Source organism: Eschrichtius robustus, chromosome 12 (assembly GCF_028021215.1).
Source record: "Eschrichtius robustus isolate mEscRob2 chromosome 12, mEscRob2.pri, whole genome shotgun sequence".
NCBI lineage: Eukaryota > Metazoa > Chordata > Mammalia > Artiodactyla > Eschrichtiidae > Eschrichtius > Eschrichtius robustus.
This window is the reverse complement of record NC_090835.1, coordinates 2,612,607-2,638,774: the sequence shown is the minus strand read 5'-3', so window position 1 is coordinate 2,638,774 and position 26,168 is coordinate 2,612,607. Positions and strand designations below refer to the sequence as shown.

At 57.5% G+C, this 26,168-nt stretch overlaps 1 protein-coding gene across 1 annotated transcript in view; it reads left to right on the top strand.

Moving 5' to 3' along the window:
• NUP210 (nucleoporin 210) overlaps window positions 1–26,168 on the top strand; it is a 103,346-nt gene that overhangs the window by 65,208 nt on the left and 11,970 nt on the right. Inside the window, exons 17-31 of the mRNA XM_068558107.1 lie at window positions 1,972–2,164; window positions 2,673–2,779; window positions 3,420–3,524; window positions 3,610–3,711; window positions 11,172–11,300; window positions 12,570–12,697; window positions 12,796–12,931; window positions 14,229–14,291; window positions 14,479–14,658; window positions 17,219–17,299; window positions 18,336–18,467; window positions 19,640–19,798; window positions 22,537–22,628; window positions 24,214–24,388; window positions 25,752–25,927. Of these exons, the coding sequence (XP_068414208.1) occupies window positions 1,972–2,164; window positions 2,673–2,779; window positions 3,420–3,524; window positions 3,610–3,711; window positions 11,172–11,300; window positions 12,570–12,697; window positions 12,796–12,931; window positions 14,229–14,291; window positions 14,479–14,658; window positions 17,219–17,299; window positions 18,336–18,467; window positions 19,640–19,798; window positions 22,537–22,628; window positions 24,214–24,388; window positions 25,752–25,927 (1,958 nt within the window). The remainder of the gene's footprint in view (window positions 1–1,971; window positions 2,165–2,672; window positions 2,780–3,419; window positions 3,525–3,609; window positions 3,712–11,171; window positions 11,301–12,569; window positions 12,698–12,795; window positions 12,932–14,228; window positions 14,292–14,478; window positions 14,659–17,218; window positions 17,300–18,335; window positions 18,468–19,639; window positions 19,799–22,536; window positions 22,629–24,213; window positions 24,389–25,751; window positions 25,928–26,168) is intronic.

The following is a 26,168-nucleotide window of genomic DNA, read 5'->3' as shown; positions in this document are numbered from 1 at the left end:
AGTCCTCTGAGCTGGGCATCCGCCGTGCAGCTCACTGCCAGAAGGTGACAGGCTGGGGCTTGAATGGAGCTGCCGCCTGACTCGTGTGCTGGGGAGAGGCTGCACGGCATCTGGCGAGGCCTGTGGGCTTTAAAATCAGACCAGAGAGTTCCACGCCTAAACCTGTGTGACCTTGGGCAAGCAACCTAACATCTCTGAGCCTCAGGCTCCCTGTTTGGGGCTGATGCTCTTGCCATTGGCAGGACCAGTGAACCTGCGAGCATGATTGATGCTTTGTTCACGTCCCGCCCCCACCCCGCCCCGCCCCGGGGAGGAGGAGGAAGGGAAGAACGTTAGTTTTCCACCCCGGGTAGGAGGAAGGGAAGAACGTTAGTTTTCCACCCCGGGTCGCATCTGGGGGACAGAGTGGGGCCTCTAGAATACGCACCTTGTTCTCCCCGCCCACAGTCACAGCTCCCGACTCGCGTCCACAATGGTTGTAAACTCCTTTGCATCCCCAGGTGACCGTGCTGACCTGCATTTAGAATTTGGGACCTGCTTTGGTCCAGAGTTCTCCGGGGGCGAGGGAGGTGGGAGTTTGCTGACTGCACCAGGCGGGCCAGGTGGGCTCGGCGGCAGTACCGACACCCCTGCACAGTAAGGGCTCACTTCTCGCTCGCGCAGCGTGTGCCTTGCAGGGGGCTGGGGGCCCCGCTTCGTCGTTATCTTCCTTCCAAGTCTTGGGCGGTGGAGCGGCCCCCAAGTTGAACGTGGGCAGAGAAGGAGAGCTGGAAGATCAGGTTCTGACCATTCAAGCTTCTGCCCCCGGAACTGTCACGAGTCACGTGTCACATTTCACTGGCCAAAGCAAGTGATGCCCTCACTCCTGACTGCAAGGCCAGAGAAGCCCAGTGCTTCCTCCGGGACCCGTGCCTGGTGAAGTGTGGTTACTGCTGAGCTCAGGCTCCTGCCTGAGTGACACGTTAGTGACACGAGCCAGGCCCCTTAAAGTGCTCTCACGCGACCCTTGTTTAAAACAGAGCCCTGGAAGGAGGATCTCGTGCAATTCCCACTTCACGTGGAGAAACTCCAGAAAGTGGGTGGCTTGCCTGGGCGGAGGCGCGTTTGAGTCCAGGCTGTGGGACCCGGGCGTCCATTCGGGCCGGGAGGGCGGGGTGAGCCAAGGTCTGGGGGAAGGAGGCCGATCCCCCTCGGGCTCTGAGGAGCAGAGCTGCTCAGGGGCGCGGCCGGAGCAGCAGGAGGTGGGCTTTTGGAGTGGCATCCTAAGGGCCTGCCGCTCAGCCGCTGAGGACCTCTGTCCCTTCCCTTCCCCGGGACCCGTCCTCACCCCCAGTGGGTGGATGGCAGCCCCCATCACCGGGGTGGTCAAGGCCAGGTGAGATCTCGGCTCTGAAAGCTTTGCCACCCCAGTGGCTCTGGAACGTTTTGGGGTGTAATTGGCGTTCCTGTTAAACCACGAGGAGGGGCGTCCTGGAGGGGCTGAGGTGGGCATGGGGCGGGGGCAGGTGGCAGGATTTGGAGAGGGGAGGGCTGAGTGGAGGAGGGCAGCCTGGCTCGGGTGGGGAGGCCGAGGGCGGGGTCCCCCAGCCTCGGCACTGCTGACATTTGGGGCCAGATCCTCCCTTCTTGGGGGGCTGCCCAGTGCACCCTGGGGTGTTCGGCAGCACCCCAACCTCTACGCACTAGATGCCAGTTGCGCCCCCTGCAGTGTGACAACCAAAAATGCTTCCAGACCCCGCCAAGGCCCCCGTTGAGGACCACGGACTGGAGCAGGAGGCCAGGTTGCATAGGGCTGGGGGGCACCTTGCTGGCTGGCAGTAGTGACCATCCGTTAGTGACCTGCCCCCCACTGGCTCACCGGGACCCCTACGAGCTTACGAGGCAGCCGGCAGGTCTGCTGCACCGTGTGGTCAGGGGCGGCCCCGCCCAGTCCGGGGCGCAGCCATGTCGGGTAACCGTGGCTTCTTGCAGGTCCCGGTCTCCAGCCATCGCAACCCCCTGCTGGACCTGGCCGCCTACGACCAGCAGGGCCGCAGGTTCGACAATTTCAGCTCGCTGACCGTCCAGTGGGAGTCCACCAGGCCGTCGCTGGCCAGCGTCGAGCTGGACCCGCCCTTGCAGCTGGTGTCCCGGGACGATGGGAGCGGCCAAAAGAAGTTGCACGGTGAGCCGGGTGGTGAGCGGTGGCCCCAGACAGACAGGCCGCGTGCCGAGAGGGGCCGGCAGCTGTGGGTGGAGGGCTGGGACCCCCCTCTGTCCAGGACTAAAGCTCAGGGAGCTTCAGGACTCTCCTTTAATCCTCACACGTCTGTGACGTAGGAACGACCTCTCTGTGTGGGAGCTGGGGAAACAGCTCAGGGCACACGGCGGCTGAGTCTCAAACCCCAGGTTGTACACAGACCGGCCTGGCGCCGAGACCCTGTGACGCTGCCATCACAGACCCCTCGACGGCCGGGAGCTGAGCCGTCTCCTCCAGCTCCTCTGAGCTGCCCCGGGAACCTTGCTCAGGGCCCGTTAACTCTTAGGGTGCACACAGTGTAAACAAAGCCCATCACCTATTTTTAGGGCTGTGGGAGATTTAAAGCTACAAATCAGACAGAGGGAAGGAGGGGCCGCCTCACAGATACAGCAACGGGGTCCAAACCCGACGCCGGTTTCTCTCCTGCGCTCAGGTTTGCAGGCCATTTCAGTTCACCAGGCCTCGGGCACCACGGCCATCTCTGCCACCGCCACTGGCTACCAGCAGTCCCACCTGGACGTGGCCAGAGTGAAGCAGCCGGTACTGACCAGGGCCCTGGGGGGGCGGGGAGCCCTCCTGCTTCTCCTGTGCTGTGCCCGGCGTCCCAGCGTCCTGAGCCCCTCGCTGGGCTGCACCGCGGTCACCACCCCACTCCCTGATCAGGGGTGCCTCCTCACGGGGCTCCCTGCCTCAGTCTCCCCCGCTGCACACCCTGCATGCAGGCAACGGGGGGGTCCAGCTGAAAGGCAGAGGGGCCTCGCCACGCGCCGTCTCTGGCGCACGCCTCGGGGGCCCTCAGGCCTTCCGCGCCGCGGCCCGACTTACGGCCCCAGCTGAGTGTGCCCAGCTGGTTCAGCCCCGTCCCCTGAGCCCGCAGCTCCCACTGCCTGCAATGCCGTCCCGCTTTCCTGGGGTGCGTGTGAGTCGTCCACCCCGGGAGCCTGGCAGGTGGGATGGGGCGCCCACCTGGGCAGGACTCCGGGAGGCCTCGCAGGGCTGTGGTCTCAAAGCGTGATGGGTGTTACTGGGCTCGTGTCCCCGACATAACGAGGTCCCGGGGGGGGGCGGGTGGCGCCAGCCCCTGGGGCCACTCGTCCTGCTCTTCTGGGGGAGGCCGTGGGCTGGCCTGAGATGGCCCCCAGCCCCCCTGGATCTGACAGTGCTGGCTTTGCCCCTTCAGCACCATCCCCTTGTGCCCGTGTCGGCCTCCATCGAACTCATGCTGGTGGAGGACGTGAGGGTCAGTCCGGAAGAGGTGGCCATCTACAACCACCCGGGCGTGCAGGTACAGCCTTCCCCCCGCTCCACTGCCTGGGCGTGACCCCTGGGGGACCCCCGGCCTCTGACGCCAGCCCGGCTCCTCCTCACAGGCAGAGCTGCACATCCGAGAAGGCTCTGGCTACTTCTTCCTCAACACCAGCAGCGCAGATGTGGTCAGCGTGGCCTATCAGGAAGCCCGGGGCATTGCCACGGTGAGTGTGGGCCCTGCCCCCGCCTTCCTCTTCGTTTTAGTGAACGGATTGTTGCAGAAGCTGGCACTTAATCTCGGCTGGTGTGTTGAGCAGAGTCTTCAGATTCTCTGATTCACTGTTTGTGAAACTCACGAGCTACCTTTGTGGTTTGTATTCCATCTCCACAAACTACCCACACTGTAGTTACCTAATGGTTTCCTTTCACTTCAGATGAAAATATTATTTCATAAGTGCCACTATAAGAACCATAAGGAAATTGCCGTAAAAGACATAGCAGCCTTTTCTGCTTCTCCGTGTTCCTTTCCTGACCCTCCCCCTAGCTGTGCCCATGGTGTGGAAGAATCGAGCATTCTGCTCTTTTCAGTGCTTTTATTCTAAGGTTTTTTTTTCTCCGTGTTGCTATGTAGGCTGGCTGATTATTTTCTCACAGTCATTTGTACTCAGCCATTCTCTCCTTGTAGAGCATTTAGGTTGTTTAATTTTTTTTATTTTTAAAGAATCGCCCTATAATTATGACAAAGAGTAAAGGCAAACAGACACCAACGTCCTAAATGTCTGCATATTGGCACAGTGAGTTATTATGCTGTCGTGAAAACTGAACTTTCTTTAAAAGGAAACTCTGACCGCTGAGTGTGTCAGACCACTGCTGTGAGTCGCAATTGCAGGCAGCCAAGAACCGAGAGACAGTGACACCCATGCAGTGTCCTGAAATTGCAGCTCTGCTGTGGCCTTTGGGTTGCTCAGAGCCTAAGGCCTGCTTTCCCCTGGTGAAGGCTGGTTGCCAGGTATTGGAGGAGTTTTCCAGTCATCCCAGCACCGAGCGAGACTTTGTCCCGGACTCGAGAGAGGCTGGGGCACTCCGTGCTTGACGCATGGTGGGGGTTCCTGTGGTGCAGCCAGGGAAGCCAGGGGAGAGCCATCCTGCCATCCTGCCGCCCGCGCTTGCTTTCAGCACTGCCCGTCTGTGCGGGGGAGCCCTCACCACTGGTGAGAGCACAAAACGCATATTCCAGGGACTTAGCCTTCACAGAGACCTGGTCCCACAGTCTCCTTTCAAAAGTACAGCCCGGCTGCCTTGCCCATGGTTGTGCAGTAAATGTGTGTTCTAGCCGGGAATCAGGAGTATGTCACCTCACTCTCTGCAGGGTTTCCAGCCATAACTCCCCACTGGTCCCTTTCTCTGACTTTTTTTTTGCATCTGTTGACTGCCTTGATACAGTGGCCACAACACGAGTTGTCTCTGAAGTGGGACAGGTGTAGAGTAAGTGAAGCAAATGAGCAGGGTGTGAGGAACATACTGGGAAGAGCTGGGCTAACCGGCACCAGATGCTTAACTTCGGCGTCGGAGGTAATAGGGCGTGGTGGGGACTTCGGTAAACTAGACGGCAGAGACTGTGGCTAAGGGACAGCTGCCCCACACCCTCGCCAACTTTTATTATTTTTAATATCAGTTTTATTGAGGTATCTTTCACATACCATACAATTCACCCATTTAATGTCACAATTCAGTGGTTTTTAGTGTATTCATAGATACATGCAACCATCACCACAGTTAGTTTTAGGTTTTTTATCACCTCAAAAAACCCCCAAATACCTTAGTAATCACCTCCCTATTCCTACACACACACACACACACACACACACACACACACACACACACACACACACACACACACACACACACAGGAAAGGGTATTGGATTTTGTCAAATGCTTTTCCTGTGTCTCTTAAAATAATCTTTTTTTTGTTTGTTTTTTATTCTGTTGATATGATGTGTTACATTAATTGGCTTTCAGATATTAAACCAACCTTGCATTCTGGGATAAACGCTACTTGCTCATGATGTATAATTCTTTTTACGTGTAACTGGTTAAAGTTTGCTGGTATTTTGTTGAGTTTATGTTCATATTCCTGAGATATTTTGGTTTGTGATTTTCTTTTTTGTGATGTCTTTGTCTGGTTTGGGTATCAGGGTGATATCACCCTCATAGAAAGACTTAGAAATGTTCCCTCTTCTAATTTTTGGAAGAGTCTGGGTAGAATTGGTAACAGTAACTCTTGAATGTTTGGTAGAATTAACCAGTGAAGTCATCTGGTCACGGGCTTTCCTCATGGTAGTTTTTGATATGAATTCAAACTCTTCACTTCTTACATGTCTATCCAGATTGTTTATTTCTTTTTGAGTCAGTTTTGGTAGCATGTGTCTTGCTAGGATGATCTAGTTTTCTTTTTATTTTGTTTTCCTGACATTTTCTTACCTTCCTCCAGTGGGCGACTTTGGTCTTTAGCTGTCTTGTTGGAAGGATGCTTTCGCACAGTGCAGCCCCTCGGTGAAGGGCGAGGAAGCATGTCATAACATTCCTGTTTTTCTCAGGGGTAGAATTACAGATGTTGGGACCTCTTGAGTTTATCGCCATAGATCAGAGCAAGAAAAAGCCATCTCTCGGCACCTGTGGACAAATGTGTGTCGTTAGAGGGAGCTTGGGGGCAGCTGGATGCCTGAGATGGTAGGAAGCTCTCCCCCAGGCGCTCATATTCCCTCTATAAAAGAAAGAATAATTCCCTGGCCATTGCTCTTCCATGTAAGTAAGTGTTCACTGTCAAATCCTTAACATTACAGGGAAAACCTCAAGTTGTAAATGATTCCAACTGCTTGAAATATGCCTTTTTTTGCTTTATCTCTGGAGATTAAAAATAACTCCCCTGTTGTATAAAAGAGGGAAATTTCAAGTTCAGAAAAATGTGTGCAGTGCCAACAAAACTTGGGCACCTTTTTACTCACATTTACCTTGCACCACACGTTTTGAGTGAGCCCTGAGGGCAGCCCTGTGGCCAGAGAGAGACCCTTCTTCCAAGAACAAGAGGTTCTGAGAGTCTGTGATGGACCAGGCTGCCACTTCAGGTAGTGAGCTCCCCATCTCTGGAGGCATTCAAACAGAGGCTGGCATGCTTGTCTGACTCAAGATGGGATTCCAGCGTCAGAGTCAGGTTTCCTTAAACCTACGAACCCCTGCTCAGTCTAGCAATGTCCTACAATGCGCACTCCCCGTCAGCAACAGACTCTAGGCTTTCCCGGCCAAGACAAGCCTGACATCCCCAGTTACAGATGGTCCCAAAGAGCTTATAGCAGTTCTCTCTCCAGGTTGTAGGACTGGCCTTCGCCCTCATGTGTCATCCTCCGTGGCTCTTGTTGAGTGGGGCTAAGTGCCCCACTGCAGACACGACCCCAGGACGTGTCTGTCACCGAGTTCAGGACGCGCCAGCTGTGCCTGACGTTCAGTGCCCGATCCACCAGGGTCGCGTTTGCCCAGAAGGTATCCTGGAGGCGCCTTGGCCGCCAGGGTCTCTGCTTCCCCCCACCTCAGGCCCGTGCAGAGACCACTGCGGCTCCAGGTGGAATCGGGTTCTGGTTCCCTTTGCCTCTTCTGTAAAGTGCGGGAGGGATTTTTCACGGAGTGTTGACGGCCGATGACAGCTCCTCGCAGCTTTTCGGAGGGCTGTTTCTGAAGGAGGTTTACACATTTCTATGGCATTTTCCAGCTGCTAATTAGCAGCATTCTCATTTCCCTTAATCACAGAGACAAGGAAGCCCACAACATTCCTTCAATTAGCTCAGAGAGAATTGTTTCTTTCCTATTGATACCCATTCGGAGGCAAGAATGGCTGGTGGGTGTGTGTCGGCTTCCAAGCGTCTCTGGAAGGCAGTCTGGCGCTCACGCACCGGGGCTGTGGTGGGGTGATTATGCCCACACCATGCACCCAGGGCTGTGCACGCTCCCACAGACCCAAACCCTCTGCAATGCACCTCTCTTTCCTTCTTGGCTAGTTTACACATGGGAGTGTTTACCTGATTTAAAATCAGGGTTTCTTTCTTCTCACCAGTTCTTTACATTTCAAAATAAGCCCTCCACGCAGAAGCTGTGTGATTATAAGAGCGGCGACTGGGAAGCAACCTAGCGTGTGCTGAGCCCTCACGCCTTTCATTAACGCAAAACCCCCTGCAAAGGTGGGTGCCCATCACGTGCCAGGCCTGGTCCAGGCTCCAGGGATTCAGCGGGGAGCAGTCAGACAGGGCCTCTCTGGGTCCTGGGATGTGGGGCTGGTCACGGTGATGTTGTACCTCTGAGGAGGTGCATCAGAAGGGGGTCCTTCCTTGGGTTGGGGCAGGTGGTAAGTGGTAGCCGTGGGGCGTGAACTCGGGTGTGTCCCGCCTGCGGTGTGTTCGCCTGCGGGAAGCCTCCGGGCTGGCTGGGGCCCTTGGATGAAGTTTCTCATCTCAGAGTGACCCTGGTCATCCCCCACCAGCCTCAAGGGCGTCCACGTCTGCCGGGGGCATGGATTCCCACCCTCTCGCATGGCACGGCCTGGCCACCACGAGACATCAACAGGCACACATGGGAAACGGAAGCGGATGGTGCCAGCGATGTTCAGAAATATCCTCAGGGTCCGTGCTCTTCTATAGATGCCACCTGTCAGGGAACAAGCGTGAAGTGTGATGGGCCCTGGGAAGCGAGGGGCCGTGATGACGCAGCGGCCCCTCGGGGCCTGGCGGGCGCAGGTGGATGGCGCGAGCAGAGCGGCCCCTGGCTCCACACATGGCACCTTAATGCACAATAACGCGTTCCGGTCTCCAAAGAGATGACAGGACTTCTCCTGGGCTCTCAGTGGGCACCTTTACCCCTGGGGAACGAGAATTCATGCTGGGCGTGGGTTTACCCACCTCTCCTGCTGCACATGCATCCCCCACACGTCCGTCAGGAAGCAAGTGGGGTCTGGAGCCTGGAGAAGGGGGTGGTGACAGATACACGGTCGGGGAGGGGACAGGATCCCTCCCCCGCCACCCCCACCCCTGTGCCATCTGCTGGCCGGCACGTCCCCTCCGTTCCTCCAGTGGTTTGTCTCTGGAGTGACGGGTGGGCACGCCCTTAAAGCGCTGTTCATTGCCCAGTGGGCTGGCAGGAGCTGATGTGCGGACGGGCCACGCGGCCCTTTGGTGGGTGGCAGCCTGACGCCGTCTTCCGCTCCATCATCCGGAAGGCGCCTGGACGTCCAGCTGCTGGGAAATCAAGTGGAAAAGGAATCGATTTCCCCACCGTCATTTATGTCTTCGTTTAAAATGCGCAAAGTGGCTCTTTCGAAGGAGAGAAAAAGAAGAAGAGAAAACGCTTCCGTGCACCCCCCCCGCACGGGTCTGGCCCCGTCGGTACAGCGAGCGCGTCATTTCTCTGCGTCATGAAGGACGTGCCGCTCCTGACAGCGGCAACTTTTGCAGGAGGATCAGATTAGAGCTCTTGCTTCTCCCTGTGATTTTTAAATGGGTTCTCTCTGGGGGATGTGCAATAAACCAAGTGAATCGTCCTCTGCAAAACTGGAGCCCTGTGGCCTCCAGCCCCCAGTCCTCGGCGTATTTGATACCAGGCTGGCGTGGCCCTGGGTCAAACTACACAGCTGTTGTTCGGAGCGCCAGCGTGATTTCCACTCTGGAATCTTTATTAAGCGACTTGGGTCCTTGTGTGAAGTACCCTGGGCGCCCTTCGTCTGTGGACGTGCCTGTGAGCCCAGAGCTGCTGGCTGGGTTCTCAAGCTGCCAGCCCCTGCCGCCTCCCCTGCCCGACGGTTCCTTTCTGGCTGCTGGTGGCATCCAGCTCTGGGAAGTGGCTGAGTGTGGGAGAAGAAGCCCTAAACTGGGGGCTCGGGCACCGTGTTCCCTCCCCGGTGCCGCCCCTTCAAGGCTGGGTTCCCACGCTGGGTGGGCCTGTCTCCCCATGTGTTCACTGAAGGATGTGGACCAGAATCAGCACTTCCCAAATAGATGACGGTACCTGGGGTTTGCAGACCCCTTTTTCCAAAAATTCCCAAGCCTTGACAAAGCCAGGACTGAAGCTGAGCTGGTGGAAGTGCAGGTCTCCTTACGTTAACCGGCGACTTGGAGCTGTGACCCTGGATCTCAGTGTGGTCGACACGCTGGGCGGGGGCCGAGTCTCGGCCAGGTGTGAGGCTCGGTCCTGAGGCTGCATTGGGGGAGAGGACAGCCTGGGGGGGAGGACGCACAGGCAGGTCTGCATCAAGTTGGAGTGAAGAGTGGTACAGCTGCAGCAGGAGAAGAGAGCAGAGGAGTGGAGGTCCCGACCTTCCGGATCAGGGGAGACTTTACCGAGGAGGGACACTTGAGTGGGACTGAGGGTGAGTGGGAGCCAGCAGGTGGACACAGGAGGAGGACAAGCCCCCAGATCTCAAAGGTGGACTGTGCAGCCCTGAGGCGGGTAGACAGGTGCCAGCTGGCTGGAGTGTGATGGCCAGGGGGAAGGGTGTTTTGTGGTGAAACCAGAGCCCTGGGCAGGGGCCAGATCGTGCCAGGTTCTTATAGGATGTGTTAAGGATGTGGGCTCACTCTGGGCAGCCTTTGAAGGCTTCTAACCTGGGTGCAATGGGATAGTATTTGGTTGTCTCCTGACGTTTTTCCCCCACAGGTTCTTGATATTGAAACTGTAGCTTTGCCAACACTGAGCAGTTCACTGTACCCACCGCCCATCTCCCAACCCCAGTGAATATAAGACCACAAATCTCAGGCAGCAAAGCCAGGGCCAGGTAGAGATGGGAGGCAGCTGTGGGGCCCACCCACTAGCTCCATGACATGCCTCCACCTGCCCAGCCCCCAAGACCACTCAGTTGAGATGCACGCCTAAGCAACATGACAAATTACTGCGAGTCCATCCCCAACATGAGAGAGTGGTGATGATGTGGTTTGTCTAGGGAGAGACTCTTCTGAAGGTGGGATCCCTGGAAGGAGGTAGAGAGAGAAGAAGACTTAAAGGTGGCCTTTGGCAGTGACAGCGTGGAAACCAGGAGCTTAGATGAATTCCTGCACTCTGAACATTTTATGAGGGCTGTACTGCAAACACAGCAGAGGCAGAGGTGAATGTGGGGATGGGCAAGATTCAGAGAGCTCTCACTGAAGACTTGGTGGCCTCCTTGGCCCGTTCCCAGGTTCTGAGAGTCTGTGGGATCAGATTAGGATTTCTCAGTGACAGCTTCATTTGGAAAGCAGTGGTCTCACACTCTACCAGCCCCTGACTTGCAGTTTCACAGGAGCCCCCATGGGATGCTCTTCTCTTATGGGAGCTGCAGGGGCAGGTGGCCTGGACAGGAGATATGGAATCCTGGGTGTGAGTCCTCACTCCGCCAAGCTCTGACCACCCCCACCTTGAAGCAGCTTCCATTTTCTTCTCTGTAAATTGTGCAAAGTTGAAATAAAGGCTCTCTGAAATCTATCCTGGCACTAACATTTTACACCCCAAGCCCCTCCCCTGGCTGGCAGTGGGTGCTCATGATGAGGGGTGGGCAGGGCAACATTAGGGTTTTCCAAGCCCTGGTCCGCGGTCTCTGGGAGACATTGTCCCACGGGCGATAGGCTGCTGCCGTGAGCAGCTGTGTAACCACACCCACCTTCGACCTTGCAGGTACGCCCTTTGCTCCCGGGCACCTCAACCATCATGATCCACGACTTGTGCTTAGCCTTCCCAGCCCCGGCCAAGGCTGACGTTTATGTCTCGGACATTCAGGAGCTGTACATCCGCGTGGTGGACAAGGTCAGTGTCAACTTCCCGATATGGCTCCCTCCCTGCGGAAGCCAGGAGAACGATGGGGGTTCAGGGGGTGTTTTCCTCGTGTCCACCTGCAGCTCGCGGTGCTGTTTCACCCAGCATTCTGGGCTCAGTGCAGAGCGGCCTCCGAGGGTATCCGTCTTCATCTCAGTTGACACCTGTAAAACCTGGCTGTAAATCCCGCTGGAAGTTGTTCCCACGTTAGCTCCAGCTTGGGAATTCCTGTCCTCTGACTGGTGCAAGTTACTAACCAGCCCGGTACATGCATTGCTGAATGTGAATTTTCTCCCCAGTATGTATGTTTTGGATTCTCAGAAATTTCAGTGGCAAATGAATAAGATGTACTAATGCCAAGTCCTTTTGCAAAATGAATACGTAATAGATCTAGGCTTTTCTTTAACGTAAAGAGGGATTTTATATTACTCTAAATACTTGAAGTAACTGCAGTGAGGCTTAAAGAGGGATGCTGTCAGAGTCCTATCTTCCTGGGGGGAGAGAATAGTTGGTAGTTGAAGGGGGACATTCAAGCAACTTGGACTCCTTAAAAGTCAGTACTCTCTTAGCCTCAGGTAGTCCTCCTCTGATCTCATTTCCTCTGGTGATTTGCTTCCAGACTTGAGTTCTTTCACTAAGCATTTCTGACTCATGTTTCCCAAAGTTTTCACTATGTGTACTATGTGCCAGGTATGAACTCTTGGGTTAGTGAGCGCATATTAAACCCCCACTGTTTGCTTGTTGCTCTTCTAAGCTATGGATTATCTCTCTAACTAGACTGTCAGTTCTTTCTTTTTATTGGAGTATAGTTGATTTACAATGTTGTGTTAGTTTCTGGTGTACAGCAAAGTGATTCAGTTATACATATATATATTCTTTTTCAGATTCTTTTCCATTATAGGTGATTATAAGATACTGAATATAGCCCCTGTGCTATACAGTAAATCCAGTTGTTTATCTGCTTTATACATAGTAGTGTGTATCTGTTAATCCTATACTTCTAATTTATCCCCCCCGCCTAAGATTGTTACTTCTCTCAGAGTGGGATGTGTCATTTATTCTTCGAAGTATCCCCGAGGCCTCTTGAATACAGAAAGCACGTAACCGATTTTCGTTTGCTGGTGGGCTGGTAGTCTGAAGGTCAACTTGGGTCTGTGGGTTTGAGGTTGTTGATGCTTTTGCAGAGAGCCGTAGGGTACCCCAGGTGGTGGCATTGGTCATTCGGAGGCCACCCCTGAGCCTCTGTCCCCCTTGATGTAGGTGGAGATTGGGAAGACGGTCAAGGCATATGTTCGCGTGCTGGACTTCCACAAGAAGCCTTTCCTGGCCAAGTACTTGGCCTTCATGGACCTGAAGCTCCGGGCAGCCTCCCAGATCGTCACGCTGGCGTGAGTCCTTGCAGGATCAGGGGTCAGAGGAGGGCATCTCAGGACATTGCCGACAGGTCTGTCAGGGGGAGAAGTCCCAGCCCCTCCCTCTGTTCCAGGGCCCTCGACGAGACCCCAGACGACTACACCGCCGTGTTCCGCGTCCACGGCGTGGCCATTGGCCAGACCAGTCTCACCGCAACCGTGACCGATAAGGCCGGACAGAGAATCAACTCAGCCCCACAGCAGATTGAGGTAAAGCTGTTCCTCTTCATGCTTCATGGCCTCGGCCCAGCCCCTGTCGCATGTTGGGGCTTTTTTGTGATAGGCTGGGTGTTTTAGGGGCAGCCCAGGAAGACACGTGGAGGGGCCGTATTAATCTGCCCTACTGTGTCCTCTGATGAAAAGAGGGCCTTCACTGCTCCCGGGGGCCTGGGGCCACAGGAGGGAGGGGGCTGGGTGACTTCACTCTCTCCGGGACGGAGGGGGCGTGGCGTGGCTCAGGGGAGGGGAGCGACTGCCGCACAGCAAGGGGGTGGCTGGGGAGGAGTGCGGACGGGTCTGCGCTCGTGTGCAGAGGTGCCCGTTGACAGTCGGGGCCTTAGAGGCGGTGCGCTCCTCGAGGGAACTCTGGGAGCAGCAGTTCCGGGTGAGGGAGCTCCAGGGCCCCGGCACCGTCTCAGCTGTGACGGGAGCCCCACAGCCGCCAGGGCCAGGAAGTTGTGTCCAGGTTTATTCTTCCGCAGCACTACACTGGTCCTGCCCCCTCCTCCACCGTCTCGGCCACATAGGGCCGGTGGGCTTGGTGTTGGCAGATGCGATTGGTGCTTCTAGATGGCAGTGCACCTTTCTTCTCCTGCTGGGAAGAAAGTCCTGTCTGCCTATAAATGGCACAGCCCTACGGAGACCACTCCTCACGCACAAGGCAGCCCCGGGCCGACTGGCACACCTTAGGGCAGAGCAGGGGTTGTAGGGGTACAGGAGGAGGACATGGGGGCTTTGCCCTGCTGCAGAGATGGGGGCATCCTCGTCCCTGCCCCTCGAGTCCCGCTTTCCTCCTCTGGAAAATGTTGAGACCATCGTAGTAGAGAACTATTCTAAGGCAATTAGTCAGTAGAAATCTGGAGACGTTTAGTGGAAGAGGCAACCTTCCAAGGAGGAGTTGGGGACATCTCATAAGCAGTGGGTTGGAAGCTTGGACATGTGTCAGATCTCGTGGGGACTTGTTGAAACACATCGCAGGACCCCACCTCTGACTGGCAGGTCTGGGGCAGGCCGGGGAGCGGGCATTTCTACAGTTCCCAGGTGGCTTCCACAGGAGCAGGTCACGGCCCTGAGAACCGCAGATCCTCGGGCCCAGGGGTGGGATGAGGTCTCGTGGGGACTGCTCGGGCTCCCCCAGGGTTGGCCGGGACCCCAGGCGCTCGCCTGCGCCCCCTTCAGAGGAGTGATGTCTGTGCACCGTGCTTCTCGGGAATTGAATGTGATTGTGTCCGGCTACAGGAGCTTGGAACACAACGGGCCCCTTTCTCCCTTGTGTCTCCACACCCAGGTCTTTCCCCCGTTTAGGTTGATACCCAGGAAGGTGACGCTGATTATCGGGGCCACGATGCAGGTAGGAACCAAAGGCCACGCCCCCGCCCCACCCCCACCCGCGGCCAGAGCGGGCTCTGGCCACGTCCCCTGCCTGGGGCTTCAGAACGGGCTGTGGAGAGTGCTGGGGTGTTGGCACCCTTGCCCCCGAGGGTGAGGCGTGGGCCGGCCGGGGGACGGGCTGACGGGCGCTGCTCTTCTCCCTCCAGATCACCTCCGAGGGCGGCCCCCAGCCTCAGTCCAACATCCTCTTCTCCATCAGCAACGAAAGCGTGGCGCTGGTGGGCGGCGCCGGGCTGGTGCGAGGCCTCGCCGTGGGCCACGGCGCCGTGTCGGGGGTCGTGCAGGCCGTGGATGCCGAGAGCGGCAGGCTCGTCGTCGTGTCGCAGGTAAGGGCGTGGGCTGCACCGCGGCGGGCACCTTCCGAAGCCGCCCTGGACACAGCCTCTGGGGTGAGGCTCACCGCTCCCCAGGCAGCTGGCGGGGTTGGTGACCCGGGCTGGGAGGAAGCCCTGCCTGCTGGGCTGGGGCTCTTGCCAAGGGCCACCCTCTCCCAGGGTCTTGCTTCTGCCTTCTGAGCCCAAGCCCCTGCCTGTCACCTACCCCCACCAGGGCCAGCCCTGCACTCGCACCCCCGAGGTTGCCCTCCTCCTGACTGAGGCTCCCCGGCTGCTCCTTAAGGGGCAGGGTCCCCAAGCCCCACGCCCTGGGGACATTCCAGTGCAGGCTGACAGTAGCCGTTGTGACAGCAGACTCTGCGTTACGTGCCTCCCCGAGTCCTCTCTGGACCCTCTGCTCTGCCCGTGTGCAGGTGATGGGCCCGAGGGACGGGCTAGCGACCCACGGCCGCCACACGGCTGCTCTAGGACCTGACCTCGTATCGCCAGCATCAGAGCCCTCCCGCCTTCAGGTCTTCTTTTCCAGCTGGGCTTGGAGATGTTCTCCTAGCAGAGTTGGGCTGCTCTAGGCTCTGACACGCTTGCTGGGTTATGGTGTATGTTTTTGGAGGCATGTGCTGACTTGGCTGCTGTACACGAGGGTAACTGGACACCAGTAGTGTCTCAGACCTGGATTTATATTTCCAGGAGAGAAAGAAAGCCTGAGTCATCCGCCAGTATCTTTGCTCAGCTAGAAGTAAAGTCATCTCCCCCGCCTCCCTGCTGGAGTGGGGGACATTTCCTGACCAATTTCCTGGGTCAGCAGAGATGCTGGAGGCCGACTCAGGGGAAGCCTCCCCCAGGAGGGTCCCCCTGCCCCATATCGGTGGCACTGACTCCAAGCAGGTGAAAGCAGGTGTCTCTTAAGTCTGATCGCTTCTGTCTTCCCCAGGGGCAGGCACTTCCGTGGGCCTCTGGGAAGGACAGGGCAGAGCATGTCCCCCTCCTGAGAAGAGCTCAGGGTGCTTGGATTCTGCCCCGTGTCCTTGACCTGCTGTGACTTGGCAGGAGCATTGGCTTGGTGGTCAGGCCATGCTGGAACCCCGGCTCGAAGAGGGCGTTTTGTCCTGGGTGGTGTGACTGGGGATGGGAACTGGGCCCCTGACAGTGGTCCAGGAGCACCTCCGAGTTAGGAGCACCTGAACACACAGCTCTGGGCGCTGGGACCCCCTGGAGGGGGTGGGGCTGACTTTGACCCGACACTGAGTGCATCGATTTACTCCTTTCCCAGCAGTTCCACTCTCTCTCCAAGTATCCTGCTTACGCCGCAAAGTCCTTTTGAATCACTGGGTGGATACTCCAAGTTTACCTATCTATTTTATAAAGACAAGAAAGCACTGGGCATGTGAGAGTAAAATTAAGGACCAAGGAGGCCCTGCTTTGTTCCTCTCTAAAGAAAGGGTTGCGGCCTCAGGAACGGGCTTGTTTTTCTCCTCCTGGGGGCCCGCGTGGCTGACACAGCAACCGGCTGGAGATTGGTCCGGAGGACACAAGGCCATGCCGTCCCTCCTGGCCACCCTCCTCTCTAGGCGGACCTCACTGGGCCACCTCTCTGCGTCTCCCATCGGGCAGGCTGGGAGGGGCCGGGGGAAGGCCGCGGTGCCCCTTGGTAGATGGAAAGGCTGCACCGCCAGCGCCATCTGAAAGACGTCTCCTTGAGCCCAGGCAGGCGGGGGCTCAGCCTGAGGCCCTGAGGCCCGCGTGTCCCAGAAGGGTATGCGACTCTGGTCAGAAGCTCACGGTTCCATCTGTGCAATTCAGGTCACCCTAAGAATCAGCTCCCAAAGCCGAGGAATAGTCCAGGACTAGCAAGAGAAGACAGCAGTGAGAAGGATGAAGAGAAGGAAGGGAAGGGATGCTAGTTGGGCACCTACTATGTGCCAGGAGTTAGCCCAGGTCACAAGGCACAGGAGATGGGCTCACCTGAGTGTCTGTAAAAAGGGCTTAGGGGTTTTAGTAGCCTGGGTTCAGCATGTGTCAGCAGCACTACAAAGAAGCCAGTAGAGTTAGTCTTTGGCCAAATTAACAGGAGTATAGAATTCAGAATGAAGGAGGATATAAAGTCTATTCTAATCACACTCTCCCTGGCTCCTGCATTTGTCCCGGTACTCTGCTCAGAGACAGACAGGCTGGATTTGGGGTTGGGAGGTCTGGAGACCTGTCCTTTGAGGGCTGCCTGGCCTAGAGAGGAACAGTCCCTGGTCAGTGTCCCCGAGTCTCTGCAGTGCTGACCTGGAGCACCTGGATCGGACAGGTCTGTAGGCTCAGAGGACCAGGCTGGCACCCCCAGGGGCAGGGAAGAGGCAGCAGCCGGGTCCACGTGGGGCGAGCCACCCACAAAGCCAGGCCTCCTAGGGAAGAGGAACATCATGGGTGCCTTCTGGCCACGTGACTCTGAGCTGGCCTTGGCAGGAGCCTCCTTCCTTGGGGAGGGGTGTCCCTTCCCGAAACTCCCGTCACTAGCGCACAGCCCCTACCCACAGTCAGCCTGAGCCCCAAGCCCTTTTCCTAGGATCTCGTGGAGGTGGAGGTCTTGCTGCTCCAGGCTGTGCGGATCCGTGCCCCCATCACTCGGATGAGGACGGGGACCCAGGTGAGGCGCGAACCTCTCCAGGCCCTCCTGGCTGAGCTCTCGGAGCAGCCTCTTGGCAGGGGTCAGGCCCTGAGATCTGCTTCAGGATGAGCTTGGGGCTGCTGGCCGGACGCTCTTCCCTCTGCTGGGACAATTCTCCATGCCCTTCACCTGCTGGACCCTGTTTACCCGGGGGTCCAGCCTCGCTCCCCTGCCTTTCCTGCTGCAGCCCAAAGCCTCCCTGCCATTCTCCCCAACGGTGCCATCTCCTCTTACGCACGGCGCTTACGCCTGTCACCCCGTGTGGGCGCCGTCAGCAGGTGTCTCCACCAGTCTGTCGCCTTCCCGCACCTAGAATAGCACCTGGCACCTCGCAGGAGCCAGTGTTTGGACGGTGCGTACCTCTCTCGGTGCTTTCTATATATTAGTCCACACGGTGCACAGAACAGCCCCGAGAGGTAGCTCCGGGGTCATGTCCGTGTCACAGAAGAGGAGGTGCGCACGTGGCAGGCTTAGGGCGTCTGCACAGCTAGTACGCGGCGGGACGGGGCGCCGACCCCAGCCTGGCTCAGGTCCGTCCCTGCCTTTCGCTGCATCACCTCCACGTGCTCCCTCTGGTCGGCACTTGGTCGATTCAGGTTGTAGGAGACTGAGTCCACCCCTCGTGAGCAGGGACCCCCGCTAGACTGAGAAAGAGGGGAGCAGGGTAAGCTCTGCGGCGGGGGCTGGGGGCGCTGCAGGTGTCCCAGAGCTCGAGGTGGTCATTTAGGAATGGGGTCTCCTGGCCGAGCTGCGACAGCCCGCAGCCCAAGAAGGACGGGAGGGGCGGGGCTGGCGCTGTGTTCCGCTCGGTCCTTTGCTGTTTCCTCAGGCCTCCCGGGACCTGTGCTGTGCCTTCCGCTGGTTAGGGAGGAATTGGGTGCGGCTCCCGTTGCCCCGCGGGGACGGGGAAGCACCCGGCAATGGGCGGCAGCTCGGGCAGTGCCCCGGAGCCTCCGGGGGGGTGGGGCTCCGGCCGCTGGACCCCGGCGGTCACGGGCCTGGCTCCTCCCCGCAGATGCCTGTCTACGTCACCGGGATCACCAACAACCAGAACCCTTTCTCCTTTGGCAATGCCGTGCCGGGCCTGACCTTCCAGTGGTCTGTCACCAAGCGAGACATCCTGGACGTCCGGGGGCGGCACCACGAGGTACCCGCCCTCCCGGAGTCCCCCAACTCCATCCCAGACGGTGTTGGGGTGGGAGGGTTCTCATCACGTGTCTGCGCTTCACGTTCTCTCGCGGGTCCCTGACTCCTTCTCCCAAGGCTGCGGCCACACTCTCCCTCCCCGGTGTCCCTCCCGGCCTCTCAGTCTTGCTCATGTCCAGGAACCCGGCCGCCCAGCTCCCCCCTCGCGGTTCCCAGGACAGTCCGCAGCCTTTTCACTTTAAGCACATTCTTGCCGACCAGCCGCACTGCACAGGGGCTTAGTGACCCGCTAGCGGAAGGCAGCAAAAACGACAGCCTGGTGGGGACGTCACAGAAGTTCCAGAACGTCTCGGGGTCTTGGTCGGGGTCCCCAGTCTGTAGCTTCTGACCCCCTTTCCGAGATGACGCCTGGCAGCGCTGGGGTTTCCTCCAGGTTTATCCCAGGACCCCACCCCTCTCCCCTTAGGCCTCCCTAGGGGGCCCCTGCCCCTCCCTAAGTCTCAGCTGGAGAGAATGTGCTGCCCCCGTTTGTATGAGCTGGAGCCCATGCGTGAGGAGGGGGGACGCGGCCGGGGTCGCCCAGCCAGTGGGCTATGGGCCGGGAGCTGGCCCTGGTGACTACAGGCTGCCACCCCGGGTGGGCCTTGGTCACCCAGGACCCGAGTGGGGTTGGTGCTGGGGGTTTCTTCTCGTCTTATCCATGGGCAGGTGGAGAGGGGGCCGGGCATGGGATGGGGGTCTCCTGGAGGCTGCCTGAAGCTCATCTAGTGCAGGACGAGGGCCTCCCCCCGACCCTGTGGGACCAGAGTCCTGTCCCCAGACTGTTCCCGTGGTACCGGGACGTGTGACTTTTTCACAGATAGCCCACGACGGGGGCTCTGGGGGGGAACACCCCAAGTCCAACATCTTCTTGGTGCTTCGCCTGACCCCCCGCACAGTCAAGGCTCTGAGAAGTCCTGTGTGAGAACGCGGGTTGGCCTAGCCTCTTCCACAGGCCCCTGTGAACAACGTGAATCGCAGCACTCGTGCTGGGGTGGCCACGGGCTGCAGCTCCCAGTTAGCAGGCCCTGACGGGGCGGGAAGGCAGCAGGGTGAGAGCAGGCAGGCAGTGCAGGGAGTCTGGGGCTCCTGTCCGGCTCTGCCCTTTGGGGACACTTTTGACGTCTGTCGCAGGCATCGCTCCAGCTGCCGTCGCAGTACAACTTTGCCATGAACGTGCACGGCCGGGTGAAGGGCCGCACCGGGCTGAGGGTGGTGGTCAAGGCCCTGGACCCCACAGCCGGGCAGCTGCTGGGCCTCGCCAAAGAGCTCTCTGATGAGATCCAAATCCAGGTAAAGGACAGGTGGGCAGAAGCCACCGTTAGCGGGAGAGCAAAGGCCAACCCAGCAGCCCTGCTCCTCCCAGGGGCCATGTGGGCACATGTCAGGGGGCTGGGGCTGGGGGTATGAGGTACTGTGGGAGCCCGAGATGGGGTGACCCAGGGCTTCACAGAGCGGGGGACGTTTCAGGATGGGGGGGCCTGGCATGTGCACAGGGCTGAAGGTCTGAAGTAGCTTGATGTGCTCCCAGAATAGCAGATAATTCAGAGCTCAGAGTCTGGGGTGCCTTCTGGGGGGAAAAGCCTGGAAAATTGTCTGAGCCAGGTATTCATTTAGTTGTCTGTATATTTCACAAACACGAGGTGTGCTTAGCAGAAGCAGACACACTACCCGCACTTCCCAGGCCGGCTCCCACAAAGCCTGCGGGGCAGGAGCTGCAGGCATGGCTGCCCTAGATGAGCCCGCAGCCCCGGGGGTGAAGTGCCCCTGCGGGTCCCAGGGAGCAGGCGGCAGAGGGTCCTGAAAGGCCTCGAGGGATGTGCCCTGGAAGTCAGAGGGTGCGGCCCATCGTTCACTGATGGAAACCGAGCCTCAGGACGGGAGGCGGCCTGCTCAGAGCCCCTCGAGGGGGCACCCAGCAGGACTCGGACCAGGCAGGACCAGAGCCCAGCCACCCCTGTCCAGCTCAGGGCTCGACCCACGTCTCTCTCTACCACCCCTGCCCCCTCTGGGCCCCTCTGTAAAAACAACGAAGAGCATTTTTTTTTTTTTTTTTTTTTTTTTTAAGAAGAGCATTTTTAGCTTCAGGGACCCCATCCTGCTAATCTGGGACTCAGTAATGTCTGGGTTCCCCTAAATTGCAAAGAAAAACTGATAGCAGCCCCTAAGTATCATGAGAAAAGAAATGGGTTCAAGCTCCCTCTTCAGGAAGGAGCAAACCATTTCTAAACCAGGCACATACCTCATTAGGGGCAAAGAAGCAGATTTCAAAGAGAGAAACGCCTGTCTGCCAACCCCTTTCACCCCTGCCTGCACATGCACACACACCTACGCACATGCACACACACCTACACACAAACACAGACACATACACAAACACACAGACACAGACACGCACACATACACACACACACATAGACACACACGCACAGACAAATACACACATAGAAACACACAAATACTTGCTCTTCCTAGCTGAAAACAAAACGAAGCAAGTTCTGACACCTATCCTGAAATTAAAGACAGGGCTTTGCAGCTGCCAAATTCTGTGACCTCAGTCAGGTCATCTAACATCTCTGCGCCTCGGTGTCCCTGGCTGACAGCAGATGGGTTTTGAGTACATCGGAAACTTAAGAGACGCTGGATCCAGCCCACAGAGGTGTTTCATTTGGCTCATTCAGTGCTTTGAAACAATTTTTATTTGTTGCCAACATTTAAAAATAGGAGGATTTTGTCTAAAAGCCCAGTATGAATGAATACACGGCATGATGCCACACGGCAAAACCAGCAAGAGATAAGGGCCAACCTCCCATTGATAAGAGAGGTGCCCCCCAGTATCACAGGCCCCCCCAGCCCCCGTCGTCTCCCTGGCACTGAGGCCGTTCCCCGTGGTGCTGGCAATGGTGCTTTTCTGCCGGTCACATAACAGGAGAGGAAGGTCCCCCTTGTACCTTCATCTCCATCTCAAGAGGGACCACAGAGGTCCATGCCTAAGAAAAGTGGGAGGGGATCTGTCTGTCCGTGTATTTCCTGCGAGATACGGAATCAGTGAGGCAGCTTCACTCTGGATGCAGCCTGCCTGGCGGGAGTGCTCACGTGACTCCAGAACCCGGTCTGGCTCCCAAGGCCGTGCCCCGTGCCCTGTTAGGAAGCACTGCCACTCCATGGTGTCGCACGCATCCCCCAGCTCTGTGAGACAAGCGTGGCAAGGATGATTACTTCTAGACCCTTTTTACAGATGAGGAAATCGAGGTTGAGTGTATGGTCAGGACATGGCGGTGCTCGGAGGGAGGGGAGTCAGGCCAGTCTCCTCTTGGAAAATCATCCGTCAGTTCAGATGATTTTAGACACAGGCCCTTAGGAGCGTCCAGCTGGTCTGATCGGATCAGAAGCCAGCGGGGAGCCAAAGCTGTGCTTGGCATCTAGGCTTGGATGGCCTGAGGGTCCCTGGAGATAGGTGCCTGAAGGGTGCTGGGCGCGTCAGGCTGCGTGCCGAGAGGGGTCTGGAGCCCCAGGGAAGGGCTGCCTCCGTGGCAGGATTAGAGTCCATCCGACATCATCGGGTTTATCGGCTGCTGGCCTGAGGTCTCCAGGCGCCCCGTGCCAGTTCTGTGCGGATCCTGCCGGAGCCTGGCAGGATAGAGGGTGAGAGGCGGGGCTGAGCGGGTGCATCTGGGAGGGGCACGTAAGGAGCAGCGTGTGTCTCTGAGGCGAATTTAGAGCTTTCTCCAGGCTCAGCCCTGGCAGCATGACCGAGCAGGACCCTGGGCCCTGTCACTCTGCCGCCTCCCACACACATATGTCCCGAGAGCTCGGGGGCGGCCCGTGCTTCCGTGAAGCGGCCCCAGGGGCTTCACCAGCGCACCTGCTCCTCCTCATCGTGCCTTCGGCCTCTTGAAGCTCAGCCCTCGCCACCGCATCACCAGCTGCGTAACAGGTGCTGGCACCGGGCTCTCTCACCCCTGGGAGACAAGCAGACCCTGGACGTGGTTCTAGGGATCACAGGAAACAAAATTCACCCTCTCTTCCAGGTGTTTGAAAAGCTGCGGCTGCTGAACCCCGAAATAGAAGCAGAACACGTGTTAATGTCACCCAACTCATTTGTCAAGCTCCAGACAAACAGGTACGTCACTCAACGCGGCTTCGTCCAGGTTGCGAAGCTGTGCTCACCTCCGACGGCTCGTTTGCCAAAGTCGTCAGGAGCCGTGGGTGCCTCGGGCGAGCTGCACCTCCCTCCTGGTGTCGCGCTGGAAGCGGGTGCCACCTCTGCCCTCCTCCCCGTCACCGGGGACGTCCCCTGCCCGTCTGCAGCATCTCCCCGTGGGTCCCTCTTCTCCCTGTGGCCCAGAACCTCTCACGCTTTCTGCGGACATCCACTGCTTCAAAGGGGGAAAAGTGCCAGCTTGGAGGTATTCAATTTCTCAAATGCCCCTGTGTCTTCAAGACTTGCTGTTCGGTGTAGTCTAGGAGCTGGGGCGTCACCTGGGGGCTCGTGAAAATGTGGATCTCGGCCCCTGCTGGGTGGTGGGGACATGCATGAACGCAGAGAAGCGGGGTTTTGAAGCCTGCCTGCAAACCTGCCTCCTGCCCGGCATTCTAAGACGATGCTTTGGGTAGTGATGCCTTGTGTGTGAACTGCGGGTGCAAAGTTGGGCATTGTAAGGACCACTGGAGAAACACACACACGTGGGGGACACGCAGCCAAAAGTGTCACCTCCCGGCTCCGTGCAGGGCTCTAGGTCAGAGGTGGGTGACAGCCGTGCCCTTGAGGAGTCCAGTGGGAAAGAGGGCAGTGTAGAGAGAAGGGCTGTAATGAAACGAGGTACAATGTTGAAGCCGCAGCCCAAAGGAAGGCCTTCCATGCGAGGATTCAGGGAGGCACACCCCCAGCGGAGATGCTGGAGCTGGGACTTAAAGGATGCATAGGAGGTTAAGAGGCTGGGGTTGATGAGGGGGGAGAAATTTGAGGCAGAAGCAATGACATATGCTTAAAGTCATCTGCAGAGGGTTTGTGGGGCGGCGGCACAGAGAGAGGGTGAGAGGGGGCCAGGCCTGGGAGGCTTTTCCTTCCTTTCTTTCCTTATAACATCAATTAATATGTAAAAGAGCATAAAATACTGCATAATTTGTCTCCTCCTCAGTGCATATTATCAGTAGTTTTCCAAACCACATTCTTAGCAAGTGGCCCGTCTTTATCCAGTTACTGGCCCTTGGAAATAGGACAGGGCAGGGCCATAACTCCCATTTCACAGTTGAGGAAGCCGAGGCCGAGAGAGGGGACACACGTGCCTAAAGATGCACAGTTGTTAGCGGGCTGTTGGGTCTGCCTTTGGGCTCCATCCGGCTCTAAGCCCCATCCTCTTCCCGCTGCACCAGGCTGCCTTATTTCAGCAACCTGAAGACAGTTTACCGTGGAAGGGTCTTTGACAGCAAGTATCTGTGCTGCTGATGGGACCCTCAGCTCCCGCATCCTTCCCTCCCACTGACCGGCTCGTGGAAGGTGCCGCTCTCCTTGGAACCCTTGGTTTTCCAAATTAGGTTTCCTGTTGGCAACTGATGAGCTGCAGCAGGCTGTGCACGGGGGCCTGGTGCACGGCGGGGCTGAGATTGGGCCTCTTCTCCCGGGAGCAGTGGGCCTCCCAAACCCCGGGCCCCTTGCTGTGACACTCCTGCTGTCTGTGAACACTGGTCTGGTTTGTTTTCCGAAGGGATGGCACCGCCTCTCTGAGCTATCGTGTCCTGGACGGACCTGAGAAGGTTCCCATCGTGCACGTTGATGAGAAAGGCTTCCTGGTGTCGGGGTCCATAATCGGGACATCCACGGTTGAAGTGACTGCCCAAGAGGCTTTTGGGGCCAACCAGACCATCATCGTGGCTGTCAAGGTAGGATCACGTCCGCCTCCTTTTTGGAGTAATAAAATCAGCAGTACTGTTTTTCCCTCGCAGGTGTGTAAGTGAATATACTCACCTTCCAGCCAAGAAATTGTCTGGAAGAGTTTATTAAAGGTCCTGGGTGAGAAGCTGCAGCGTCTTCTGGGTGTCAGAGCCGAAGATCCTTGGAGATGATTGATGGCAATGACCTCGTCTCATAGATGGGGAAACTGAGGCCCAGAGAGGTCCATGGTTTTCTGGGACTGGCACTCAGGTGTCCTGACCAGTCAGCATTGAACGTGCGTGCTGGCTCTTGACCCAGAAGCCATTACGTTACAGACGGCACCTCATAGGATGAGGTGACCCGCCTTACAGGCAAGGAGACCAAGACTCAGAGTGTCACACGGTAATTGAGAGTCAGGCTCTGGGTTCTAGCCCACGTCGGCCTGGCCCGGGTTGGTGTCCTCCAGTCCCAGCCAGCACTCCCGTGTCCCCTTGCCATTCTGTGCTCCTCAGAGACGGGACTTTCTCCTTGGGCGTCCCTGGGTCGGGTCCTGGGGTTTATCCTGAGCAGAGTTTTCTTTGCACAACTGATCCTCAGTGACAGAGAAAACACACGACCACTGTAATATTTAGATTTTGCTTGGGTCGTGGGCCTATTTCCTTATTAACATCTCTTAGTTTCAAGATGGGTGTCTAACAGGGAACCCTCCACCCTAGTTTTCGAGTAAGTGAAAGTGACTGACCACCCATCCTGTGTCAACAAATAGCGTTGAGCACCTGCTGTGTGCCGGTCACTGCACCGCTGACCTTCGTCAAAGAAATTGGGTGTTTTGGGGGCTGGCTTTTCGGCCAGGATGGATTTTACCTGGAGTCAGAGAACCAAGTCTGCTCTCTAAAGAGCTTGCGTTCTGGGGCTCCCGAAACCCATCATCCCCTCCTTTTCCCGTCTCCCCTTTAACTGGGGCACCTGCTCCTGGCAGCTCTGTAGCGTACGGAGGCCCCCAGGCAACGCTGCCTCTGCAGTCCGAGAGGGCATTGTTTCCACTTTAAATGCCTGGAGAGCCAGGTCCTCCAAAGAAGCTGAGCGGTCAAAGCCCAGAGGATATTTTTGCAACATGAATAATAATCTAATTTTTCACAGTAATGGCTTTTGACTCTTGCGGGTTGGGTTTCCTGAGAGCGAGGCCGGCCGCCGTGCAGGGAGGGGGCCAATGTCGCGGGCTGGGCCGCTCTTTCCATGACCCCAAGTCGGTCCAGCCCCCATGCCTCCTGAGATGGGGACTGGCCAGGGGCAGGCGTCCGTCCTCGGGAGGGGGCTCTTCAGGGAGGTGTTCCTGGCACAGTTGTCACTGCACCTGCTCCCTGTCCCCAGGTGTCCCCTGTTTCCTACCTGAGGATCTCCATGAGCCCCGCCCTGCACACCCAGAACAAGGAGGCTCTGGCGGCCCTGCCCCTGGGAGTGACCGTGACTTTCACCGTCCACTTCCACGACAACTCCGGAGACGTCTTCCATGCTCACAACTCTGTCCTCAACTTTGCAACTAACAGGTAGAGGGTGGGCCCCCCTCGTTCCCCACATGAAGTCACGTCTCGATCAGACCCAGATCTGATTCACGCAGGTGACTGATGACCACGCGGAGAGGCCAGCGCCCCTGAGAGGAGAGTTTGTTACTCACGGTTCCCAAGAGCAGGGTGTGCGCCTTGCTCGCAGGGCCACGGGGGAAGCAGCAGGCTCAGCCAGGCATCAGGAGCAAGGGGAGGCGTGGCCAAGAGTCTTTATTACCAGAAG